General features: G+C 41.3%; 3 protein-coding genes and 1 long non-coding RNA gene across 13 annotated transcripts in view; 3 read left to right on the forward strand and 1 right to left on the reverse strand.

Annotated features, from left to right (window-relative positions):
• The window catches only part of arhgef1b (Rho guanine nucleotide exchange factor (GEF) 1b), a 36,163-nt gene extending 27,927 nt beyond the window's left edge, over positions 1–8,236 (forward strand). For 6 of the 7 annotated variants that reach the window (XM_034554475.1, XM_034554477.1, XM_034554479.1 and 3 more), the window contains 14 exons: positions 1–126; positions 275–389; positions 1,140–1,240; positions 1,409–1,483; positions 1,588–1,663; positions 2,215–2,382; positions 2,489–2,576; positions 2,682–2,783; positions 2,912–2,964; positions 3,075–3,218; positions 3,328–3,453; positions 4,099–4,283; positions 4,749–4,853; positions 5,181–8,236. In XM_034554475.1, coding sequence (XP_034410366.1) covers positions 1–126; positions 275–389; positions 1,140–1,240; positions 1,409–1,483; positions 1,588–1,663; positions 2,215–2,382; positions 2,489–2,576; positions 2,682–2,783; positions 2,912–2,964; positions 3,075–3,218; positions 3,328–3,453; positions 4,099–4,283; positions 4,749–4,823 — 1,434 coding nt within the window. In that variant the 3' untranslated portion in view covers positions 4,824–4,853; positions 5,181–8,236. The remainder of the gene's footprint in view (positions 127–274; positions 390–1,139; positions 1,241–1,408; positions 1,484–1,587; positions 1,664–2,214; positions 2,383–2,488; positions 2,577–2,681; positions 2,784–2,911; positions 2,965–3,074; positions 3,219–3,327; positions 3,454–4,098; positions 4,284–4,748; positions 4,854–5,180) is intronic. The other variant, XM_034554476.1, reaches the window with a different exon arrangement.
• On the reverse strand, positions 104–11,896 carry LOC117745888. Its single transcript, XR_004611274.1, has 4 exons — positions 11,655–11,896; positions 2,517–2,574; positions 2,097–2,363; positions 104–1,725 (listed from the first exon to the last, which is right to left on the reverse strand). It is a non-coding gene; the product is annotated as an uncharacterized LOC117745888 (long non-coding RNA).
• cd79a (CD79a molecule, immunoglobulin-associated alpha) lies at positions 8,597–11,275 on the forward strand. Its single transcript, XM_034554487.1, has 5 exons — positions 8,597–8,763; positions 9,159–9,491; positions 10,000–10,115; positions 10,400–10,462; positions 10,604–11,275. Exons 1-5 carry the CDS (start codon positions 8,724–8,726, stop codon positions 10,727–10,729), a joined length of 678 nt encoding a protein of 225 aa, XP_034410378.1. The 5' UTR covers positions 8,597–8,723; the 3' UTR covers positions 10,730–11,275.
• lipeb (lipase, hormone-sensitive b) overlaps positions 11,475–24,949 on the forward strand; it is a 24,239-nt gene continuing 10,764 nt past the window's right edge. Inside the window, exons 1-8 of one of the 4 annotated variants that reach the window (XM_034554485.1) lie at positions 11,499–11,638; positions 12,084–12,118; positions 19,504–19,745; positions 20,398–20,682; positions 21,682–21,772; positions 22,721–22,866; positions 23,242–23,427; positions 24,274–24,426. In XM_034554485.1, coding sequence (XP_034410376.1) covers positions 19,506–19,745; positions 20,398–20,682; positions 21,682–21,772; positions 22,721–22,866; positions 23,242–23,427; positions 24,274–24,426 — 1,101 coding nt within the window. In that variant the 5' untranslated portion in view covers positions 11,499–11,638; positions 12,084–12,118; positions 19,504–19,505. Of the gene's footprint in view, positions 11,639–12,083; positions 12,119–12,147; positions 15,547–19,205; positions 19,315–19,503; positions 19,746–20,397; positions 20,683–21,681; positions 21,773–22,720; positions 22,867–23,241; positions 23,428–24,273; positions 24,427–24,949 lie in introns of those variants that run through there. The other 3 variants (XM_034554484.1, XM_034554483.1, XM_034554486.1) reach the window with 3 other exon arrangements.

A 24,949-nucleotide genomic window follows, 5' to 3' on the forward strand; every position in this document is an offset into this window, starting at 1 on the left:
TTTGAAGGTACAGAGGGGGAGTGGTTCCAGAAATTGACGGCCCGGTGTTGCAGTCACCAGTCCTGGGCCTTGGACCAGATCAAGAGCAGGCAGAAGAAAGATCCACGCTTCAACTCCTTTATACTGGTATACACACACAAACTGAATCTTAAAGGTTAAGCGAAAAGACCCACGTGGATGCAACCACAGATGCAAAGTGAATTCAATAGGTCTCGTAACTTGTCCCATGCATGTGTTCTCATGCTGACTCTGTATTGTATCGTTTTAATCTCAGGAGGCAGAGAGTAAGCCCCAATGCCGCAGGCTGCAGCTCAAGGACATCATTCCCATAGAGATGCAGAGACTGACCAAATACCCGTTGCTGCTGGAGAATATTGCCAAGAACACAGGTGTGTGTGTGTGTGTGTGTGCGAGTGTGTGTGTGTGCGTCCTATGCCAGGTGGTGGCTTACTTTTATGTGTGAGTCAGTATGCCAAGTGTAGATCTATTCTATAGGTAAATTGTTAATAAAGCTGCTATTTCATTAAATTAAATACTTGACCAATCAAGCCACTTCATTACAGTGATGCAAAAATCATATAAAATGAACAGATGAACATATACTGTATTCTGCTCATCGATTTACAACATTGCCCACAATGGTCTACGACATTCACAGATATTAAAGGGGTATCAATGGTATTGTTCCATCGATTCATGGTATATATTATCTCATTGTCCTATACTTTCCATATATCCTGGTTTCTTAAAAAGAATATTGATGAATTGCCTTTTATAATTACTCACTAATGACTCCATGTCTGATGTTTATGTATATTTTTCAAGCTCACACTTGGGATTGTATTTTTTACAACAGCCATATGAGAATTTATCTGTTTGGGTAAACATTATGAGTAAATGACATCTTATTTAGACAGAATGCAGAAATGTATTATGCTAATACTTAAAACTACTGATACACCAATCTGTATCAGAACACCAGATGAATGTGGACTAACTTAAGCACACTAGCAAAACATTTCCACAATCGATACGGTCCGTCCCAGATGTTTGTGTACGCTTGTGATTTATGGCTTTTGTTTGGGCTCTGCTGTGAAAGCTGCATTTTCCTCAACTCTGAGTTTTCTGTCTCTCCCCAGAGGACCCAACAGAGAAGGAGAGGATCCAGCAGAGCGCAGAGTGCTGCAGAAAGATCCTCAACCATGTCAATGAGGAGGTCAAAGTGATGGAGAACCTATTGGTGAGAAACATACAATCCATCACTCAACACAGTTATGTTGTGATTGAGCACCTATTGGAGTCTAGTAAATTCATTTTGAGACCTCTGAAGGTCTCTGCTTGTTAGACTACGTCTACTTCTGTGCCGTCTGATCCAGTCTGACCCGCTAACCTCTTTCTCTGTTCCCAGACCCTGAAGGACTACCAACGTAGACTGGACACATCAGGGCTCAAACCCAGTAATGACCTTTATACAGAATATAAGGTACGGTTCTTTCAGCAAAGTTTTTGTTGCGCACACTGTTGAACTTTACAGATTTTAGTTCTTTGAATTAGTTTAGCTCATTATTCTCCCACTGTCTTTTCTAGAACATCGATCTGACTCAGAAGAAGATGCTCTATGAAGGCTCTGTGACCTGGAGAGTCACAAAAGAAAAAGCAATTGGTAAATATCTGCTTGTGTGTGCGTTACCTCCATGCAAACTGCCTGGGGTTATCAGGGTTCTGCTGCAGAAACGAGAACATTTCACAGGCATTAAAAACAAAAACACAGTGGTTTATTTTGGGATATTGAAAACATTTGTATCAGACATTTCTGTTTTCATTTCCCCTTTTTTAAAATTAAAGGTTTCTATAAAAGGAACCACAGCTGTGGTGTAGGTGATTTTCTTTCTTTAGCCCATGACTCAGTTCATTTCAGCACCTTCAAACCTTAATTAAATTCTATTCAACTTCTTTTATTCCTGTCTGGGCAATTACATGCAGCTTGGATCAACAGTTACAAACACACACTAGATAGGAGAAGACATAAAACATATTGTTAATCTCAAAGCTAAGAACAAACTAAAGTAATGAAGCTGTACAAATAAAAAAAGTACCTATTAGTTATTGAGAAGTCGGACAGCAGAGAACGCTCCTACCCCGATCTCCTTTTATCTTTTCCTTTGCTGTCTTTTCCACTTCACCGACCTGCTCCTTCTCTTCCTTGTCTCTCAGAGGTGCAGTGTGTGTTGCTTGGGGACCTGCTGGTGCTCCTACAGAGGCAGGACGACAAGATGGTCCTCAAATGCCAGAGCAAGAGTAACATTGCCGTGCAGGAGGGCAAGCAGATGCTGAGCCCCATCATCAAGCTGGGCTCAGTCTTCCTACGAGAGGTGGCCACAGGTTAGATGCACACAAAAGTACATTAGTTTCACACGCAGCCACTTCCATTGTGAGATCAAAATCATTCAACCTGCCAATTTCTGTTTTTTCCCCCCTGTTCTGTCAGATCGGAAGGCCTTCTACGTGATATTTACCTGGGACAGCGGTGCTCAGATCTATGAACTGGTGGCTCAGTCTCTTGGAGAGAGGAAACTGTAAGTGTTGGAGAGAGAGAAATACACAGATTAATCAAGTTTGTTCCAGAAGGTAAATCATAGGGGTAATTGCTATCTGATTTGTGTGTGTGTGTGTTTTTACAGCTGGACCGAGGTGATAAAGTCAGCAGTGGATGATCTGAAGAAGAGTGAAGCTCCCATGAGGTTGGCGCTGCCTCCTGGAGGAGCTCTCTTCAGTCCCACCACGTATGTGTGTGTGTGTGTGTGTGTGTGTGTGTGTGTGTGTGTGTGTGTGTGAGCAAGCCGTATTCATCGGCTGCCAAAGTTCACCCATCTCAGAATATCTCATTTCTTTTGTCATTTTCTCTTGTCAGGCTGACTGCCCCTTTGAGCCCGACTGAGAATGGGGGTTTGAAAAGCAGCAGTGGTGAGACAGCAACGCTTTATCAGCTGAACACTTAATAAATAGTACAAATTTGTTATTGTTACACAGTTCTGAGAGCTCGAGACAAACTTAAGTCTTGTGTCTGTCTGTAGATCGAGATAAAGACAGCTTGACAGATGACAAGTCTTTAGACCCCAGGCACAGGCTGATTGATTTCCTGTCAGACAAAGGCTTCGACTTGATAGGCCACTCCAACAGCGATCAGGAGAATGTGGCCAACAGTGCTTTGGACCAAGGTGAATGATGGTGCTTTTATAAATGATTTTTGTATAACTGTCTTTCCTTTCTTTCATTGTAGCTTGCCTGACTTGCTAATGAAACCACTAAATGTGTCTCCTGTGTTAGTCATGTCTCTGAAGAGGCTGTTGGTCGGCAGCATCAGTCTATCAGAAGACTCGCAGGCTGATGGAGAAAACGGAGAGGAGCATTCGGAGAGGCCCAGTCAAGAAATGGATCGCTGTCAATCAACAGGTATGCTTTTGTGTGAAGTAAAACAGTTCAAGTTAATGAAGGTGGCATTTTCCAGTTTTAAAGGCACTGGTAAGCACTTTGGACAGAGCCAGGCTAGCTGTTTCTGCCCGTTTCCAGTCTTTATTTAAAGCTAACTAACCATTTCCAAGCTTCAGCTTAGTGTTTAACGGAGTGAAATGGAACTATTCCTTTAGACATCACGTTTCATTTTGGTTGTATAGCTTCTTAGCCTTGATAGATGTCCAAACATCGTTTATCTTTATAATTGCTCAGATGCTTAGTTTTCTTTCCTCTGTCCATTACAAACAACACAATTTAGTCCGAATATGAAAAAAAACTGCATCATTTTTAGTTTCTTAAACATTAATAATACATTCCCCAGTGCTGTGGATAGGCTGCGGGTCCAATGGGTTCAATGAGTTGGTATAATGGCAGAATCCATTTTGTTCTTGTTTAGAAAAAAACAAATAGGATTTTGAGAAATTTTTTACTATCAAACATTCCAGATCAATAAATTAAATAACAATATTAGGAAGTTACATTGTGACAGTGAAGCTTTCTAATTTCCTTGACTGGTCAGAATGAACTGCATTTCAAAACCAAACTGACTCATGACCCATCTAAACTGAGTCTTTCTGTCTACAGAAGAAAGCCAGACCATAGACAGGGGAGCGGAGGAGGAGAACGTCAACTCTTGTGAAAAAGGAGGTGCAGGGATGAAGGGAGAGGAGGAGAGGAGCATCAGTGCGCCCCTGGTGCTGTCCCAGGAGAGGATGGAGGAAGTGTGCAGGAGGCTCCACAGTCTGGAGGAACAACTAAAGAGACTGCAGGTAAGGGGAGGTGAACCCAGAGAGGAAGAGAGAGAGAGAATAAAGCTATGAGCAGGTAGTATGACAGGGGCAGATAAAGATAAGAGACATGACAAAAGATGGGAGCCAACTGGAAAGAGGCACACACCGTTGGGCATCAAGGATTTCACTGAGGATAACTTAAGTAAGGAGCGAGCTGTGGTATACTTTGGACAAATGGGGCCAAAATGGCACAAAAGAGAAACTAGAGAATAGAAAACCATTTAACCACCGCTGTTATTGCTTGGCTGAAAATTGCCTTGCGAAATTGGACTTCTCTGAAAATGGCTATTATGTCCAGCGCTTGCGATGGGATGTGTCAGAGAAGCAGCGAGGGAGACGAAGAGAAGATGTTAAGAGGAGGAGGAGGCTGCGTGTGCGTGAGGGGGTGTGGATGTGAGTGTTTCTCTGCAGTTCCTAAGGTGATATTGATTTTGTGTGTTGCAGACTGTAGAAGAGGAGCACCACAGGCTGCAGGAGGCCCTTTCCAAGTTCTCACTGGAGGGGGGCAACTTCCATTGAGACACCATCACGCCACCTGCTGGCTACTAGGTGAGAACACTGAACTATATAAAGTTTTATAAATATATGTAAAGGGCACACATCTTCCACATAGTTACAAATAAACTGTGTAATATCCCAACGCTCACGTTTTGGTAAAACCCATAATATCTCCAAACACAAAATGGTACATTTGTCTTTGACACCCAGACGAAGCTGTCCACACTGGCATTTCACGAGCATGCACATTTTAGTGACTTGATGTCACTAAAACTATAAAGTGATAAAAATAGGATCTTGAAGACATTTTGCTTCATCGTTAAATGTACATGCTGTTATCTGACATTTAAACTTCCCCTCGTCTTTTCTTCTGTTTAGATTTTTACTGGTGCTAGTTTGGAGTGCAAGAGTGACTTTCAGAAGCTTCCGTGGAAATTCCTCAAAGTCAAGCCTGGACCCTTTGCTGCATTAGGGGGCTTTATGCTCAGTGCAGTGGTTCAGTGATGGGGCATGGGAGGGTGCGTGCATGTGTATGTGTGTCTGTTTGTGTGCGTGCGTGCTTGGTAGAGAGGTATACAAAAAGACCTTTCAAAAAACAGGACATCCTACTTTTGAGTGGGAGATTGTTTTTGCATAGGTGCCAAAAAAACTGAAGCAATATTTTGCAGTGAGAGAGACGCTGCCTAATAACATGTAGTGATTACAATCTGCTGTAACACACATACGCACACCAGAGACATGCACGCTAGAAAAGAATTGACATTATTAGCAGATGTGCAGTAAAAGAGAAATCCTATGCCTTTCCCTGCCAGGTTAGCTATAACCAGGTGGAAGCCTTAAGGGGCCAATGTAGCGTTTGAAGATGTATTGAAATACTACTGCTGATATATAGTGTTATTTCTAGTCTATGCCAAAGTACCACAGAGATGCACTTTTTTTCTGATCAAAGTTCGCAAAATGTATTTACTTTTTATTTTTATTCCGTTTTGAACAGTTTGGCTTCATGTAGGCAGACCTCATTATTGAGAAGATTGCATGCAAGAAAGTGTGTGTATGTGTGTTACAAAGTTTTTAACTAAGGATGTGCTTGTTTGGAGGGTTCTTACTGTTATTTGGACATTTATAAATAGTGACACTAGGTAATCATGCTGTTATTAATGGTGATGATGGTTTGTATTTACCGCTTTTATTTATTCCTATGAGTTCTGATGGGGCAGTGAGTTAGTTGCCTTGCCTGAGTGAAAGTGTCACAACACTAGGCCCCCCCAAAGACATGGCAGAGCTTTGCGTTAGAGAAAAGGCAAAACATAAGAAGGCAAACCTAGAATGTGTAACGAAGATCAAAGTAAAGGGTGAAGACGAAAGCTGGCGGGATGAGGAGTGAGTTTAGATGTTGCTTTGGTTTATTTAAAGCCGGCTTGAATCAATGGGTCATGAGACGATGTGTAGAACATATGAGATTAGGAGTTGGCTCACTGTACTGAAACATGTAGACACACACACACACACACACACACACACACTGAGAGCACAGTGCAAGTGTTCACAAAGGTCATTCGGTGGCAGCAACATGTCTGCAGCGTCACCTTTCCCCAGATCCACACAGCTCCTGATAGAAAACACAGACTTAAGATGGTGTTATAAATTATATTATGTAACTTTAGTTTCACATGTTATTAGCAAAAGATTATATTCTTCCCTGGTAGCAACTCTTGTATCAAAGCTGAGCTCTGTCTTTGTTTTTTTTATTCAGCAGTTGATTGTAATTATTATTATGATGATATCATTTCTGAGTAGTGGCACAGCTGTCAGAGGACCAAAGACATAAAGCACCGTTAGAGCTTCATACGAGCTTCAGGACATCTGTGTGGTAGCATGACACCTAATGCTAATGCAGGTAGCGCGGCCTGCAGTTGCGTTTCTTCTCCTCAAACTTCAACATGTGGCAACTTGAGTGAAGGGAAGCAGCTGTTTTTCGATAAATACTGAGATGAAGAATGTTCGACTGCCCCAAGCCTTATTACCAAACCCAAGCTGTAGAGCTATGATGTCTTGCATATGCATCAAATTGTTGTGTTAATAAGTGTGACTATAAGCCGGTGTGAATGCTACAAGCTGTACTGTTCTGACCTGCATAGAGGACGGTTATTAAACGCACCATTGGATTTGTTCCATCAAGACGGTGAAGCCAGATGAGGAAACAAAGGAAACGTTGGAGGAAGGAAAACTGCTCTCGCCAGCGCTGTGATCATGATCACTTCCTGATATGCATTCACCCCCTGTTGTTGCTCCAACAACAAATGCCCCTGTTGACCCCACTGAACCACATTGTGAACTTGTGCAAATGTTGGTGCATAAGTCACATGAGTTTGTGTTTGAACATTACTGCCATCTCTCTCCGCATGTCTTCCTCTTGTAAAATGTACATAGATGTTAGCTTGAAGGATTTTTTTTCTTTTTTGAGATCACATAAATTAGCCCCCCTCTTTTTGTTTATTGAGCTTATTGGCTACTACTCTTGATAACACCCTCACCTGTGATAGCATGTTCACCGTTTCCTACTGCACAGTTTTTCCATATGTTGTTGTGTATTTCTTTTGATTTACTTAAACGGGTCTGGGAAGGTGTTTTTTTTAATACTATTTGTCTTTGGTTCTCAAACAAGCTTTGTAATTATCTATGGTGAGAGAGACGGGACTTGTCTAACTTGTCTATGCATGAATGAATTTAACAATTATGCAAATATTGTGTTTTTTGGTGTGCACGTTATTAAAGCACAACCCTCTATACTGTGGCTATCCAGCTTTCCGATGGGATACATTCAAACGGATCGTCTCAACCAGAGATTTTTAATAGTCAAACTGCAGTGATCAGCAGGTGAAAGCCAGTTCACACCGGCTCACAGTGATGCCTTCACTTACCGACTGCTGCAGGCACTTCTTGCTCTCTGTCCTCCGGATGCCTTTCCTCATGCATTCTATATACAAGTACCTAGATGTATAGAAAATGTATTTATAGAGTGGTGCCTTGTTCCAATGATCAAGTTGTTTTCTTTTCGTTTTATTTGGGCTATTTTTCATGGGAGGACAGTGAAATCGACCTTGGAGAGTGAGAGACGTTGACAAAATGACTAATAACGGTCGAGAGATCATCCCAAGATTCTGTTTTTGTGTCCACCTCCAATACAGCAAACGGGTTTGATCCCTCCACCAACTCAGCCAGCCAGGGCCCTGTATGGAAAAGAAACTGCTCCTTGTCATACAGGCATCTGCCATCATGTCTATAAATAATGAATATGCAAGAACTATACTGTGTATTTGGGTTTTGATTTTTTTTTAATCAATTCAGAGGCTCTTTAAAGATGTATACTTAAGGAAAATTGTGGTACGTTGTGTTTTTTAATTCATTTTTTTTAAATAAATTGGGGAAATAAATTCCTGTTTTGTCCTTTTTATATACTTATGAGCCAATACTATAAGAATAAATCATGAGTTTACAGTTTGGGGCCCACGGTTAGACACTTTATGTTGATTTTTATATATATTTATATACACATACACATACATTATATATATATATATATATATACACACACACACATATATATATATATATATATATATATGTGTGTGTATATATGTGTGTATGTATGTATGTATATATATATATATATATACACACACACACACATATATACACATATATATATATACACATATATATGTGTGTCAGTTAGCGAAACACATGCATTATGCAAATATGGGACCGTCCAAGATCAGTCAAGCATAAATCCTGACAGAAAAACAAGACAGCTGTGTGTTAGTACAATAAGCAGCGACAACTAGGATCGGTGTTTCACGAATTGTTCTGCGGTAATTGAGTACATTTTTTATATATTTGGATCCAACATCTGTAAAAGCAATGGAGACAATTACAAATGTTCTACTCTGCAGCTTTGTCGGTGAGACAGATCAATTTATTTTAAGATACCATTTTAATTGAAATACTCTATAGATAACAGTTTGTATTTGTATATACACAATTATCCTTTGGGTTTTGTAGAAAATAGACTTGTCTATATTCAAGCTAGTATAAGTTAATGTACTCTTTATAACTTTGTTTGTAACTTAGGCCTTCTGCTTCAGTGAACCACATCTCCTGTCACAGCAGATGTCCGTGCTATCATGATGCATCTTTGCTCTTTTAGTTTTGGTTCACTATGCCTGTACATTTACAGCTCGTTTTTTTTACTCTACTTTTAAGACCTTATGTGCCCATTGGATGTACAGGTTATGCATAAATTATTGTATAATAAATGCTCAAAACAATATAATGTAATTGCTGCTTCCTCCACAGTGGCTATTGCTCAAAGTAAGGTGATTTTAGAGCCGGACAGGCCCTTCTTTAGGGTGCAGGTCTATCACACAGCTGAGCTGAAATGCTGCTACAGCCCCAGTAAGAATTCAGTGAAATTCAGTTGGATCAAACAAGCTGCCAAAAGAACCCAGGGCAAATATGAATTCAAGCTTCCAGAACATGCGTCTCAAGGAAACATCACAGTCTCTGGCAAATCGTGCGGCGCCCTAACCTTCGAGCCAGTCCAGCTGAATGACTCTGGGTTCTACCAGTGTTGGCTGAAAGGCAGCAAATTCAACCTCTTCTCACATGGCACCTACCTGCAGGTCTACAGTGAGTGTTTATGAGTGTGATGGAGTCAAGCTAGCTCTTAGCACTGCTAACATCTCATAAGCCATAAATCCTGTTAACGTTAGTCTATCCAAGAGCTGTGTGAGTGGCAGCATATGGTTAATCTTGACATAATCTGGATGCTCTCATTACAGTCTGCTGCCTGTTTATTTCCTTTAAATAGCACCAAGACTAGATCAAGTTGCAGTCAAGCTAATGTGTAGAGCCATTTGTCATACTGGAATTCCATTTTGCATCATGATGTGAAACAACCACAACTCCTTTGGGTACATATGTTTACGAGGACCCATACTTATCAAAACCAATAATCAATGTGTTTATTGTATATGTTGGACTGTGTTCTTTATACTAAATAGTACAGTTGTGCTGCATAACTAAACAATTCAGTGTAATAAATCTCTAAATAAGTCTGTTAAGTTATTATTAGTATATAAAACAAGTAAACACTTGTTTATTTTCTTTCACCTCTGATCCCCATCTGTATGCCCAGAGCCAATGGAGAAGACAATAAACCTCAGTGAAAGCACCAAAAACAAGATCCTGACAGCTGAGGGATTCTTACTGATACTGTGTGTGATTGTGCCCTCTCTTACCCTTCTCTTCAAGGTCAGGAAGTCACTGTATTATGATTAACTCTACATTACTATGCACTACCCTCACTTGGATGTTGAAACAATGGTTAATTTCCAAAAGGTCTCAATAATGGCATTGCCATCATGTCAACACACCAGAATGTGTTGCAGTTTATAAGACAGCCCTACTTTGACTGTTCATACAGCTATACATTTCTTAAATTGACATTTCTAATTCTGTTTCTAAGCTTTTCGTCATTGGAAATTGCACAATTGCACAATTTCCCAACTTTGCCAACTTCTGTTTTATTCTCACAGTCAAAGAGACTAAATGAACTGGAGAAGAAGAAAGCGAAGAAGGAAGAGGAAAACATTTATCAGGTAAAGTCAGAGTCAACCACATGTCATGGCAGGCATGTGAGAAACACTTGCGCAAGTCACATTGCAGGAACAATTCTGAATATGTTTCATTGATTCTTGTGTGTTTACTTGATTTCCATATTTCCTTATCGAATACGCCAGGGGCTAAATCTGGACGATTGTTGGTCCACATATGATCAGATTGAACGCTCCCAGGCACATGGCCCATACCAGGACGTGGGCAACTTTAAGGAAGAAGAGGAGCAGATCCAGCTGGAGAAGCCTTGAAGAAAAGTGGAAGGATAGCGAAAGGGACTTTGAGTTGTGTACAAAGCCTGCGTTTACTGTTTTGCCATCTGATAACATTGTTTAATTGTTTTTTTTATTTGAGATTTAACATTAATTTACCACAGCGTCCACTCAGTCAGGATCATTGTCAGGATTATAGAAATGTTGAGGTCAGAAGAAGAATTTATTTTTGATACATTCACCTGTATCTTTTACAAATGATTGGTATTACATCAATGTTGTGTATTCTTCCATTTCAATTCCAACCAAAAATGGAGTAACTTGTCACTACAACTAGTTACTCCATATTCTTGGCTAAAACTAAATGTTCAGGCCAACATAGGCGAAAAGTCCTGAAAGAGGTCAGAAAACCCATTAATCTTGAATTGCATGACAACCGAATGGGTGGAGCTATTTTTGTAACAGCTTTTAGCTTTTGTTCATTAAACACAGCTCTCTTTAATGCATTTCTCGAGTCTAACTGAATGATTTCACAATGTAAATTTCTGAGGTTGCTCCAAGAATAAAGCTGTCTAAAAAAAGAAATTCTTGTAATTATTTACAAGGCCTACATTGTCCACACACATAATGCCCCTTTAATCTGTTTTGAATGGGATCTCTTTTTATTTCAAACCGAGCTCTGCAACCAAAGAAACGGGGGCGGACAGTTATCGAGTTTTAGAGCGTCGTGATTGGCTACCGAAGGTGGCGTAGTCATTCATTGGCTTCCATTTTGGCGTGGGCGGGGCCATGGGGGCTCGCGTGCAGGTATGAAGGAAAGAGATGAGAGAGGCGGTGCGTAAACAGAGTAGGCGAAGATGGCGTCGAACAAGAAGAGTGGTGGAAGTAGTATACTTGAGAAAAGTGTGAATGGAAGACGCTCATCTAAACACAAGGAGGGTCCAGTGGGTGAGTTTGTCTGTACCTTGCCGACTTCATCAAAGCCCTCTGTCGCTTTCCCCTTTACTAACGTCCCCTTCGTGACGCCCCTGAGCAGTCACCTCCCGCTAGCCGGCGTTAGTTAACGTTAGCATTTAGCGTCACATGAGCTGTATGCGGGTCGATGAACGACAAGGATTTAAGCCGCTGGGTCTTCCTCCGCTGTCTTGGTCCTGTGAATGTCTGTCTTGGACTTCAGACTGTTCACGGGCGTCACCGGAAAGAACATTTCCGGTCAACCACCTACGCTGCCATGTCCATATGATGGACGTCATAGCGACAGTTGTGTTATGTGTGTCGTCACCGTTAGGTGTAGCAGTGGTAGTGATATCGGTGCTGTAGGAGTAAACTTGAACTACAAATGTACGGCCCGTGCTGTGCCCTAAATTCACCTCTTCACGTTCTGTGCCCCTAGTTTGAGCCGCTGACTGACAGGACCCATCTGAACAGGTACTCCAAACATACAACTAACACAGGTGGTGGGATAGAGGGTAACTAAACCTCCCAAGTGGGTCAACGTTACATGGTCGCGCTGTACATCAATCGATCCAGCAAATGGGGTCATTGGTGAAGCCGTCATCGCTGCCCGGTTGACATGAGAGCAGGGACACATGGTGACGAATGGGCAGACCTAACGCCCCTGTGGAGCTGCTGTTATGACTAAACCAACTCTCTATGTTTGAGCCTATACACTAGGTCGTAACTGGAACAATCCCACCATTCCCAAACCAACACTGGTTTCTAAAAGCTTCCTTCACGTTGTCAGGAACCTAAACAATGTGCCATGCAATGTCTGTGTCTGCGCTACAGTAATGCACATTGTACATCCCCATTCATGAATGGTGCTTTTATAATAGACCTGTATAATGGGATTAGAAGAGTTTTAACCTAATCTTACTTGTCGTAACTTGTTGTGTTCTTTTTCTCTGAATGCATTGCATAATACAATTGAAGGGAAGCCCTAAGAGTCCTTTTTGGAGGGGGTGTGCAGGCTCATTGTTACAAGTTTCCTGTTTGTTCAGTTTGGCCTTGTGTGTTTTGAAGGTGCTCTGTCTGGGAGAAGGGTCAAAGCCTCATTAACACCACACTACAGAGCCCTTGCTGTTGGCGCTTCCTCTTGCCTGTGGACTGCTCAAAGTCATCTATTTTTAAAGCCTGCTTCCTATAGACACATGATTGAGTTTTACCCCGAACACTTTCTGGACTCAACATATGAGGCATCTTGACACTTTCTACTTGTAAAGATAGAGGAGGACTTTGTGATGTGACAGTGAGTTCACTTCAAGGAACAGCATCTGTAGTTTCATATACTTGGACTTCAATTTACTCAGGTTTTATTTGTTTAATGTGTCTGTTTAGGCTTGATAAAGAGCAGTTGTAAGAGAGCCACATGTAAGAAACAACCTAGACAAGATCCGCACAGTTAATCATACTGATATTTGTTATTTTGGGGGAATTTTTCCTGATCCGATGTGAGGTCCTGGGACAGGGATGTCGTATGTGTACAGATTGTAAAGCCCTCTGAGGCAAATTTGTAATTTGTGATATTGGGCTATACAAAAAAATAAACTGAATTGATATATAGAATAAGGTCAACATTTAACTAGATCATAGGTCAAATTTGTCTGTGTGGAAGGACCAGTCTGACTGCTTTCTAACCATATAAACAAGTTTTTTTCAAAACAAATCAGTAGCCCACAAGACCATTTAGGTTCTCGGATGCACCGCCATTAACATTTAGAAAGCGCTCTCATAGCCCATAAACCTCCAACAGGACTGCGACATTGTGTCAACTATATACTTAAATCACAGAAAACTTTCTAAATACAATTGTACACCCCATCTGACTTGAGGTCACACCATGTAAAATTGGTTCCATCCTGAAAGATAACAATTGAAAACAGATCACAAGTTCTTCACAGAAAAGTACAGATTAGTTTATGAGAAAACAGGAAATAGTTAAAAGTGCCCAATTATTGGGGGGAAAAAAGAGTCCTTTATCTGTATCCAAAACTAATTTGTTCCAAATTTTACCAAATTAACAGTTACCAAAATCTGGCAGCTAATAGGTTTTTAGCGGCAGACTTGTTGATGTGCCTTGTTGGGAAAGTGTTACTGATACTGGTAATGATGGTGTCATTCTAGAAAGTATCCCAGTCATGACAGAGTGAAAGTGTCCCAGCATGCATAATACCAGGACCCTGAAACTAAAGGATATGTCATTTATTTACACCTGTGCATTTTGTATTGTGTCTAAATATCTTTCATGAAATAAGCCGACAGATAGATGGATTTTCTTTTTCTTCCCTGTGTCATGCACATAACGTGGCCAACCCTCACGGGTCTATAAGACACCAAAAACACTGCTGCAGTGGACACGCTTTTCATTAAGTTTTATTTGAGTACAAAATGACAGGTTACTTCACTGCTCGATCTTAAACAAAATATTCTGCCTTCTCGCCCAGGCCTGGCGAATCAAATCTGCTTCAAAAAAGGTTCCCATGCTGAAACACAACTCAAGTTTTTCACAGCCATGCAGCCAAAAAAAAAAATCAACGTGAATTAAAGTAAATTGACTAAAGAGTACTACGTCCCTTACGACAACGTAGATGGGACAATGAAACAAAAAGTGCACCGCCTTTTTTGAGTTTGCACAGAAACCAGATTCTGTCCTCAACTGGACTAGAATTAAACTTACTGGTCTCTGTGGCTAATGGTAATGTTCTTTTGCGTCACTGTGCACATAGGGATCTTTGTCTTTTCAAATTATATTTCACATAAAGTTCTGCACTATAGTTATTATTTTATGAGAAAATAAGTTAACTTAAGTTTACACCATATATCAACAGACTATTTTTCTCTATGCATGAGTAACAGTTTCTTAATATCACAAAGTAACCTGTTATGGAAAATGAATGACAAAGCGTTCATATTAAACAGCGATTTCAAACCCGAAGCCCAGGAATGGTCAGTCAAGTGGGACTTTGGTGTCAGCGTCTCAGTATTTCTGTGAGTTGGTGAAGGGTCATGTTTCAGTTCTCAGAGTTATGGAACTGCCCTCTGTGATATCAGCCAAGAAGTCTAAGACTAAGGTTACATTTTCCACTGGAATATATTTTCTGTATTACATTTGATCCCTTTTTGTTTTGTGTGTGCACACGTTGTCCATGTTCTGCATTCATTGCCAAACATGAGTATTTCTCAACAGTTTGGTGCTTAAGAGCACATTTTCTTCTACACATTCAAACATCAAAAATATATGTTCAAAGGTGCTACATAAACATTGTTCAAAACACAAAAGTCTAACATGGGCGCTACCAAAACATAGCACTTCAATATTAGTGTTAAGACACTACTATTGTTATAACTTATTTACTTTTTAATCAATTGATTTATTGATTTTTACCTCTGTTTGTATTTGATTTGTGAATAATTGGAAAAATCTCCATTCGAAAATGTATTATCTAATAATCTCATGGTTGTCTTCTGCCAATGTCTTTCTGTACGCGACCTCCTAATCAGATGGAAGGTCACAGGGAGTTGCAAGCTGAACAGCCAATAGCTAAATAGCCTCACAGGGAGAAAGTTAACTAGGCCAGGGTTGTCTTTGGCTTCCCCACCCCATTTTTAAAAAAAAGGCATCGCGGTGGGAGGAGCAGAAGAAAAGAAAAGGACACCGCGTTCTGTCGGAGTAGAATTGGTTACGACAGTCTGACATACACAGCCTGATGGGAGAAGAGCCACATCCAATTGTAAAGATGAGGCAGTGACAGACGGTAAAGGGGACCCACCCTTCTCTCTTTCTTCTTGTCCATGCTCTCATTGCTTTCGTGTAAGAGAGGAGGCAGACAAGGACCGAGCCTCGATCTCAGATGCTGGTAAACATTTAACTTTTTTTTCTTTTCCATCTTTTCAATAGTTAGCCCATGCCATCAATTATATGCTATGCCAGAAGCAGCCGGAGGTAGTTTTATACAAACACTCAATTCACACTGTGCGTGGGCCCTGCAGGAGTCATTATTTGTCTGTAATGTCACTGGTGTTGGCTGTTGTGCATGGCTTATTAATGCCCACTCTCATCCATTGTTGATGTGGAGAGGTGCAATTTAATGGTTGCAGTGGGTGATGCTGTTACACGTTGTGCGGTACGGAGACAACTAGACGTAACATTTTCTGATGCACAAAAGGCAGAGTTGATGAGGCATCAGGTGCATCATGCTTTCCCTCCAGTTACTCCCATAGCTGGTATATTGACAGCCAGCCTGGCGTGAGTGTAGTGGCAGCTTAATTGTTCCTCTGTGTGAGGCATTATTCTGTCAGACAATGGTGAAATCTTCTCTGGGCCTCGGCCGGTTGAACTCTGAGTGAGCTCCTGATTAGATTGTAGTGGTTCACATTACTGATCATTTGCATAGTATTTGCATATGATATACACCCTGCAGGTAGACAAGGGTGTACTGTTCATCATCATTAAGCAAGTTTTAGAGCAGCTTATGCTGGTCCAGGGGTTCATAAAGTACATGCCTAGCTTACCCTTTCAACATATGGCATATTGGTGACCTAGCTGAGAGTTGTACCCACAGCTCCAATCAAGCAATGCAATTTTAATGTTTGCTACTGTTGGTCCTGCAGCATGGCATGTGGGTGACTGCTTGACCAAGGTACTCGTCGTGTTCCTTAAGGTCAAACTTCTGCTTGTATTTATGCAGACAGATACTTGTGTATTTATAGATGTTCTTTGTGCATGTCTCTTGGCGTTTTGAGGTTTATGCTGACGTCATGAGTTGGGTTTTTTTTGCACATGAAATAACAGCTTCCTGTGTTGTCGGTTTCAGAACATTCACAGTTTGTGGGTAATCCACGGGTTCTTCACCAAGTCCTGAGATGGCGCAATAATCCGAGCATTGTATATGTGTGTTTGCTGCTGAATTGTTTTGATATAACACATGTCATCATACTAATGATGAATCGGTATGATTGATGTTTGAATAAAATATGAGCAAAACTCCCAATTTGCTTGTGTTTTATGCCTCCCGAATCCTTCTTTACTGCTATACCTCTGCAAGCTTTGAGACTCAAGTAAAGTTATCATCCACCCAAACATTGAATTCACATTTTCATAATCCTGTACAGCTCTGTTTTGTTGAGAAGTCTGTCTAAGATGAACAAACTATAGTGATGTTGTCATGACGAGACGTATCCTAAAGCTCCACCAGAGACGGTTAAGTACAACACTTGAATGTAGTGACAGAGCCAGTTGAGATTATACTGGGATAGCGTGACAGAACCAGTGGAGATGTTACTGGGATAGCGTGACAGAACCAGTGGAGATGTTACTGGGATAGCGTGACATTTGCTCATTTCAAGCTGTAAAGTCTTAATTCCGCTAGAAGTCATTTGGATAGAAAACATTCTTTGAGCCCAGCCCTTGGTGTTAATGCTAATCAAAGTGTCTCTATTGAAGATTGTCATTCAAATAAATGTCTGTTAAGTCACTATCTTATCGCCATGGTGATTGACAATGTATTGCAATGTTTTATATATTTGCAATCATACATAGTCTGTTGCGACATTCCTGAAAAAAATGCTGTATTACAGCTGTTCTTCATTATACACACACACACATATGGAGCTATATACAATTGTGAAAAACATGTTAAAAAAAACACATGTCACAAATTCAAGTCTTGCCGGTCAGAGGCAAATAGCCTATTCTAGATTACAATCTACGAATATAACTAGCACAGTGTAAATTCAGTTTTAGTGTGGAGTTTTCTTTGCAGTCATGGGACGAGTTTGTCAGTGTTCCTTTCACATGGTTTAATCGATGTCAAATTAAGCTCCAGTCTGCTTTATTTAGCTTTGCGGCAATAATATTACATGTTGTAGTGAAAAATGTTTCCCCGCTGCAGTGCGGCTCTGCGTAGTCACCTCATGGCTTTGCAGATTTGTTCACTCTGTTTCTATACCCTACAGCCAAGGAATGCTCCTTACATTCATAGGGCATTCACCATGGTCTTTATGGCGACATGGCACACACAAATACACACAGGGTTTCCTGTTTGCAGATGATATGGCTTTTGATAGATGTATTCAGGGAACATGAATAAGTGGATACGGTAGGCCTTCATAACTACGCATTACTGTAGTTGTCTTTTAATTATGTATATGTTACAGGGCCCAACTCTGTAACCTTTGAGGTTAAAGTTGTGTGTGTTTTGATGAGGCATGTTTTCGAGGGCCATGTGGAAGGAATGGCTATGCAGCGTGCCTCACTGGAGTGGGTTGTGACCCGGTCCCTTTTTCATAATCTAAGCCAGTAGCTGAGTGCTAAATGCTGATGTGGACAGTCTTCAGGTTTGCCAACCTCAAAATGTTTTGAAAGAAATATTTGTGATATGATTCAAGTGTCTTTTGCTAAACCTTTTAACATTATGGAAAAATGTGCAAAGAGAAGGAGCTCTCCCCGAAAGAGAAGTCATTTGACAAGCAAACAAAACTTTTGTCATGCGTGTGAGCTAGAAGTTGTCTGCCTAAATGTCTCTACCCAAATGTCAGGGGGTTGTGATTCCTGAACGGCAAGGAATAGCGGAAAAAACTTTCTCCGCTGCACAATATGTTGCTTTGGGAATCTGTGAAGAAACTACTGGGCTGTCTTTTTTCTTTCTTTTTTATGTAATGCTTCATTGCACCAGCCTCTGTAGAAGTTTTAACAGCAAAAGTTTGAGGATGGGTGTGTGCTAATACCAAGGGCGCATGGTGTAATTTGGGGTGACCTGATCATTATCTATTGTCTCCATAAATGTACTTCAGCCCTGCAAGGAAATTGGTTAACACCCATCCATAACGAAGGAATTATTTTACTTCTCCATGTCCGCTCCGCCCCTAAAAACGTTCACGTTCACATCTAGGAAACCACTGCTGTCTCAGTTCTTTTTAGTTGTATACTGCCGGCCCCGCTCGTCTTTCCTCTGTCTCTCAGCGTGCCTGTCACCCTATACAGTAAGTACCTGCTCGTTCCCAGGCTTAGGTGTTATGGAAACTGAGGTCTCAGATGACTTGACGGACAAACTCAGCCCTGCAGTAGTAGCACTACATCTTTGTTATGCTGCATTAGGGCAGGGGTATGGGCACACTTGATAAACAGACTCAGCTGTGTGTCAGCTGTAAACCTCCCTTTGGGACTCTGGTGTGTTTTTGTCAGTGTATGACTAATCTGTGTTTTTTCTTTCCCAGCAGCATGATGTGAGCAAAGGGCCTTAGTCTTCTCCTCCTGTTCAACGCATGTCTGCTTAGATCTTGGTGGATTTTGTCTGCTTATCCGGGCTTTACATCATTTAATTGCAAGGCCTTGTTAACTTGTTTCAATCAATGAACTTCTATACGCCAGGCTATAGGGAATTAGTTGATAGGAGAAAGAGAACATTATGTAGGATGTATCCAATGATATCCCACTTTGTACAGTGTCTACATGCTAATAACAAGTGTGGGTGTGGTGCCGAATAGGGATTGAGCTGCTGCTTTTTTATGCTTCCAGGAGCAGATACCAGCTAACGGTGTAGTTTACGACGGAACAACAAATCTTTAATTTGACAAATTAAGTATACATGGGGATCAGGAAGGGGGCATAATGGATAGCGAGGCCAGTGAGTATTATTGGGACACAAGCCCCTATGTCAGCAATCTGTCTGATGAAAAGAGAATTCCCCCGCAAGAATACATAAATAATCACACGAATAACTATTGAAACTATTATTATGCATGTTCAACCTTCACTACATACAACTGATTTTGGTTTCAACCTTTGCCTTGCTTCTCTATCTCACTGCCTTTAGTGATGGACACCAAGGCAGTGTTTGCGGCCCTGTACAGCGTGTGTGAAGAGAATGCCAACTTCTTCTCAGGAGGTGCCAAGGGGTCGCAGGGTGATGCGGCCCGGCGGCTGGTGGAGACCATGAAGCTGATCCAGGAGCATGCTCGCAGTCTGGAGCCTGTTGTCTCTGGCTTCGCTGCAGTTTACCATCATTTTGACTTTGACCCGCACATACCTGCCAATGGCTATCGCTCACTGGTCAAGGTAAGCTTTAGGATGTTTTGTGTGTGCGAGTCAGATCTTGGATCTTTGTCTGTTTCCATTTCACACCAGTGCAGCTATGGCATAATATGCCCCCATACTGCAATATTTTCTTATCAATATTCTCCCAACACTGAGAAACTGCTCACCAGCCCCGTTTGATATCGCTTTGTTTCAAGGGCAGTCCATTTGTTTTACAGATTGATTTTATGCTGCAAATCAGGTTGGATAAATTCCTCCAGCTGCAGAATACCTACCCCTACTGTACCCACTGTACTTTATCTTCTCCAGTTATTGATGAAACATCATGACCTTCAGTGGCTGCAGTCTAGCAGCATTCGTTTGCTACTTGATTTCAACATTTAGAATCCTTCTCATTCCCACAGTGCTACTCGGACTAATCTGTACGATCCTGCTCAAGCAGCAAGCCTTTCACATGCTCTCTTTCAGGCATGCTTTCTTTCATTGTTTTTTTTCCCCTTCATGCTGACCACCCTAATCTTAATTACAATTTAATCAGACCCAATGGACATGGCTTTTTAATGAGAGCACAATTAAGGAACTGAGTTTTATAAGGTTTTATACTATGCATCCATTTGTTCAAGAATACAATAAGTTTCCAAATGTAATTAAAACATTTGTTATCCTTTTCTAGGTAGTGCGCTGCTGCATTCTCCACATCATCCAGAAGGGGCACTACATCACCGCCAACCGCCGCAACATCTTCTTTCGATTAGCACACAATGCGGCGGAGATGGAGGCCTACTGCAACGCTCTGTGCCAGCTGCGCGCCCTGCTTTACCTGGCTCAGCGCATGCTACATGACAACCACCATGGCAACCTTTTTTTCCACAATGAGAGTGGCCTCAGTGAGAGCTTCGTCCGCGAGTACTCATCAATGCACAAAGGGTGCTTCTATGGCCGTTGTCTTGGCTTTCAGGTGAGATCAGGCTTCGTGGTGCTGGGATAGGTAGTGGGAAGAGCGAAAAAAAAGGAGCCTTAGAAATAGCAATGACTCATACGTGAGAGTCCTGAACTTGGTTTTTAGGAAAAGCAAAAGAAAGAAAGGCAGGAAATACTTAAATGTGCACAACGTTTGTGCTGGTTAAGGTTCGAGGGATACCATAACAATGCAGAGAAAAGGGAATGGAAAGCAATATTCAACTCACCAATTCTTACTTGACACATAGAGACACTGTCCTGAATGTACCAACATCTACAGTTCTTCCAAAGGTACTCTTAACCTTACCGCCTATGTTACATTCTGTAGCTCCTAATACATTATTTATATTTGATTATATTAATACAGCTTGTCATGGACAGAATAAAGCTCCCCACTCAAGTCCCCTATTAGCCATTTCATTCCGTTATCCCAAACGCTTATCCTATTCAGGCTCGTGATCCCAGTTGACATTGGGCGAAGGCAGAGAGTATTCCGTTTTGAAAAAAGATGACAAAACAGATGGATGACAAATACAACGTGCAAGGGGTTAATTTGTCACCAGACTAAAGGATTAAACCCTGAAAAGTGATCAAGAGTGGTCCGAAGTGTTATAAATTACAGACAGGAAAGCAATACAGACCTACAAATGACCCAAACTTGCATGTAAAATGTAACAGATTTGGATGGACAGAGGAATGGCTTCTCTTTACGGTCGTAGTCTCTGTTCTTAGTTCAGCTAGAGAAGCTCAACCATCAGCAGACAGAGGTCAAAATCAAACTAAAGGGAATAATTATGATGCCTCCCAAGTTCTGGCTGCATCAATTTATAATGTCTCGGACTCATCTGATATTCTATAATCCCATCTATATTTCACTTTCTCTGGTCGAATGACAGCAGTTTTAATTGTAGCATGTGTAGCCTCTTGTTTTTAAAAGGACCATATATTAGAATTTAAAGATTGTAAAGTCTGTCTCTGTTTTTTCCCACGCCTCCAGTTCAGTCCAGCCATTCGGCCCTGTCTCCAGACCATCGCTATTGGCCTTGTGGCCTTTGGAGAAAACTACAGACGCCATCAGTCTGGAATAGGTTAGCATCTTCTCGTCTGTGCCCGCTCACCACCCAGTCCCATAATTCACTTAGTACTCATCCGCATGACTCTTCCCACATTGCTCCTTGGCCCCTGACTGTGTACCTTTTTTGATGTTGTGTACTTGAATTGTAGATGCTCTTTCATCCTTTGGAATCTCGAGGGCTAGCTGGTGTGCTTCTTCTATATTTCAGAATGTTTTGAACAAGCACACTGTTTTGTACAAGGGCAAATATAGAAAAATATGCACCATCAAAGACACACACACACACACACACACACACATACACACACACATACACATACACATACACACGCACACATACGCACACATATTTAACATTAAAAAAGGAATCATTCAACTGTCATGGTTTCTTGTGCTCTGTGCTGCACCGCAGTGGAGGCAGGAGGTATTGCACCATATGGTGAGTGTATGGAACCCTCTCACCTCTTCATCATAGTTCTCTGTAGTGAGCTCAGGCTGTACGGCTAGATGAATAATTTGCTTCTGTCCTACAGCTCCTAAGCTGCATTAGATGTCTAGTGTCTGTATTTTAGTTTAATGGAAGTCTGAGTGGTACAGTCGTTGTATCTGAAATGGCGATTGCTTCCCTTTTCTTTTCTGCCCATCCTTGATTCCTTGCAGAGCGTTAAAAGCAAGGTGGAATTTGATTGTAATACCATGATGAAATGCTTTGGTTTCAACATTAGCCCAGTAGTTTGTATTGACAGTGAGTTTATGTTTTCTAATTGTAATGTTCTGCCCAGTCACTTACTGCACTTTTAGCTTCCCCTTGTTCCTGCTGTCCCTCCTACTGTTTCTGTCTTGACTCCTCCTCAACCATCCACATTCTTTTTTTCATTCCCTTTTAACTTTTCTAACTAATTATATATATATTTGTTGTCCTCTTTTATTATACCCTCCTTATCTGTCCTTCCTTCCCCAGGTGTCGCAGCCAGCTCTCTCTTTACCTCAGGGAAGTACGCCATCGACCCAGAGTTGAGAGGGGCAGAATTTGAACGCATCACCCAGAACCTGGACGTCCATTTCTGGAAGAGCTTCTGGAACATCACTGAGACCGAAGTCCTAACGGTGAGGAGACTTACTTCACACACACACAGACAAACCCACTCCTAAGACATCTGTAATCTACCCTTGTTGTTACCACTAGCACATGCAGACAGAAACGTTTTTTAATTTTAAAACCGGATCAAGAATATTTGACTTTCCTCTGGTAAAGATATCTTTCTATCATTATGCATTTTGGCCTATAGGCTGTTGGTAATAATGGTGTGGAATTATATGTATTAAATGGTGTTCATGACTTATTCATCCAGCTTCTCTATCTCTCTCCAGTGGCCTGACTCTCTCTGTAACTTGCACTCCTCTTTCTCTCTGCCTTTCTGTCTCAATTATTTCTGTCCATCTCTTTGTCTCTCTGTTCATCTTTTTCCTCTCTTCCTCCAGAGTCTTGCCAGTATGACATCCACGCAAGTTAAGGTGAACAGGGCTCTTTCTGTCCCCGCCGTGCCCTTTGACCTTCCCCTGACGGCCAACCACAGAGCATCTGTAACCATAGCCCCGCCTTCAGCACACATCGGCATTGCTCCGGTTCAGATGAGGCTCATCTCATATGACTTACGTGAAGGACAGGTATCTAAATCAATATTCTGTTTGCACTGTAGTGGCACAGGGAACAAATGCAATAAAAAGAATAAAGCTTCATAATGTCCGATTTTATGCAAAACTAGATGGCTCCTGTGTTTTTTGGGTGACCTAGTTTATGACAGTTTTCCGCTGGCTCTTTTTAAACCACCTTGCAATCATACAAATTCTTAAAATATTCGTACAATATATAATAGCATATCTGGTACTATTCCGAGCAAGAGCAAACGACAGCTCCGACTTATCCTCGTGGACTTAAACCCCAGTCATTATCGCTCTTTCTTTTTCTCCATTATAGGTATCACCTTTTCTACTCCCTCCCAAAGTCTCTCAAGAGACTCCCTCTCTCCATCCGAGCTTGCACTCCTCCCTCCTCCTTTCTTTGTAGCTTAGCACACGCACGACAAAGAAATGGCTATCAACAAACACTTTCAGCCATTGATCACCCTTCAACAAAAAAACTGTCTTTTTTTAATAATGTAAAGTACAAGCCAGCATCAGCGAAAACCCCCCCCATCATCCTCAAGCCCCCTCCCTCGTTTCTGTTAATGAATGGGAATTAGTATTCGTTTATGCAGGCTCAGGAGAGGCTGTCGGCAAGCTTCTGCAGAACAGCTAGTTAATCCTTCTCTCAAATGAGCCCTGTTGCTAACACTAGCAATAAAATATATTAACAATGAAAACCAGGCTTTGTGTGCAACAAACACACAGTCTGTGGACAGTTGTCAGAGTGGTGCGAACATCACCATCTGTCATCCTGTGATGTTCTTATTTGTAAGAGTTATCTCATTTTGTTTATTCATTCCTTTTCCATCACCGTCTCACTCCCTCCAGGACAGTGAGACTCTGCTGTCTCTTGCTCGCTCTGAGGGGGGCGCCATCTCTCTGTCGCTGGGGATGAAGACCAAGCGCCTCCCCTCATCATCCTGCCTCCTGATCCACTTCCATGGGGGAGGATTTGTGGCACAGACCTCCAAGTCACATGAGGTGAGATGTTACGCTTTACATAGAGTTTTCCTTGATCTTGGGATTATTATTTTATTAAGAAAACATTTTAACAAAAGACTTCAACATATTTGTATCATCAATTGTAATTTGAACCCCAGCCAATTAAAGTGTTAATAGTCATTGTCAATAGTGTGACATCTGTTAAGCTAATTATTTAGTAATTTATCTGTGAAAACTTGTATAGTATAAATTATCCATGCTGTCTTTACTGGTAAGGTGCACACAAAGCTGGCTCCACTCTCTTGTGCAAATTGTTGCTTCCTGTCATTCACTTCTTCCTCAAAACTTTATTTTCTTATAGAATATAGAGCTGCTCATGTTTTAATATCTCGATCACTGTGAGTAAAAAAAGGGACACCAACACACACTCCCAAGCTTTGGCCTCATGTCTTTACAATTATGTTGGAGCTTTCTTGTCATTGCTCCATCAAACACAGTTTGTGCCCCAGCGTCTCTTGTTCGTCATCTGTTTGTCATCTGTTTGCAGTCTTTATGTGGCATC

This window comes from Cyclopterus lumpus, chromosome 16 (genome assembly GCF_009769545.1).
Source record: "Cyclopterus lumpus isolate fCycLum1 chromosome 16, fCycLum1.pri, whole genome shotgun sequence".
Lineage (NCBI taxonomy): Eukaryota > Metazoa > Chordata > Actinopteri > Perciformes > Cyclopteridae > Cyclopterus > Cyclopterus lumpus.

Excerpts from the sequence above, each read along its gene's own strand:
- cd79a (XM_034554487.1), top strand. The coding sequence starts at position 8,724 with ATGGAGACAATTACAAATGTTCTACTCTGCAGCTTTGTCG. Across the intron at positions 8,764-9,158 it reads TCTACTCTGCAGCTTTGTCG|TGGCTATTGCTCAAAGTAAG; the intron begins GTGAGACAGATC and ends CTTCCTCCACAG. Across the intron at positions 9,492-9,999 it reads CACCTACCTGCAGGTCTACA|AGCCAATGGAGAAGACAATA; the intron begins GTGAGTGTTTAT and ends CTGTATGCCCAG.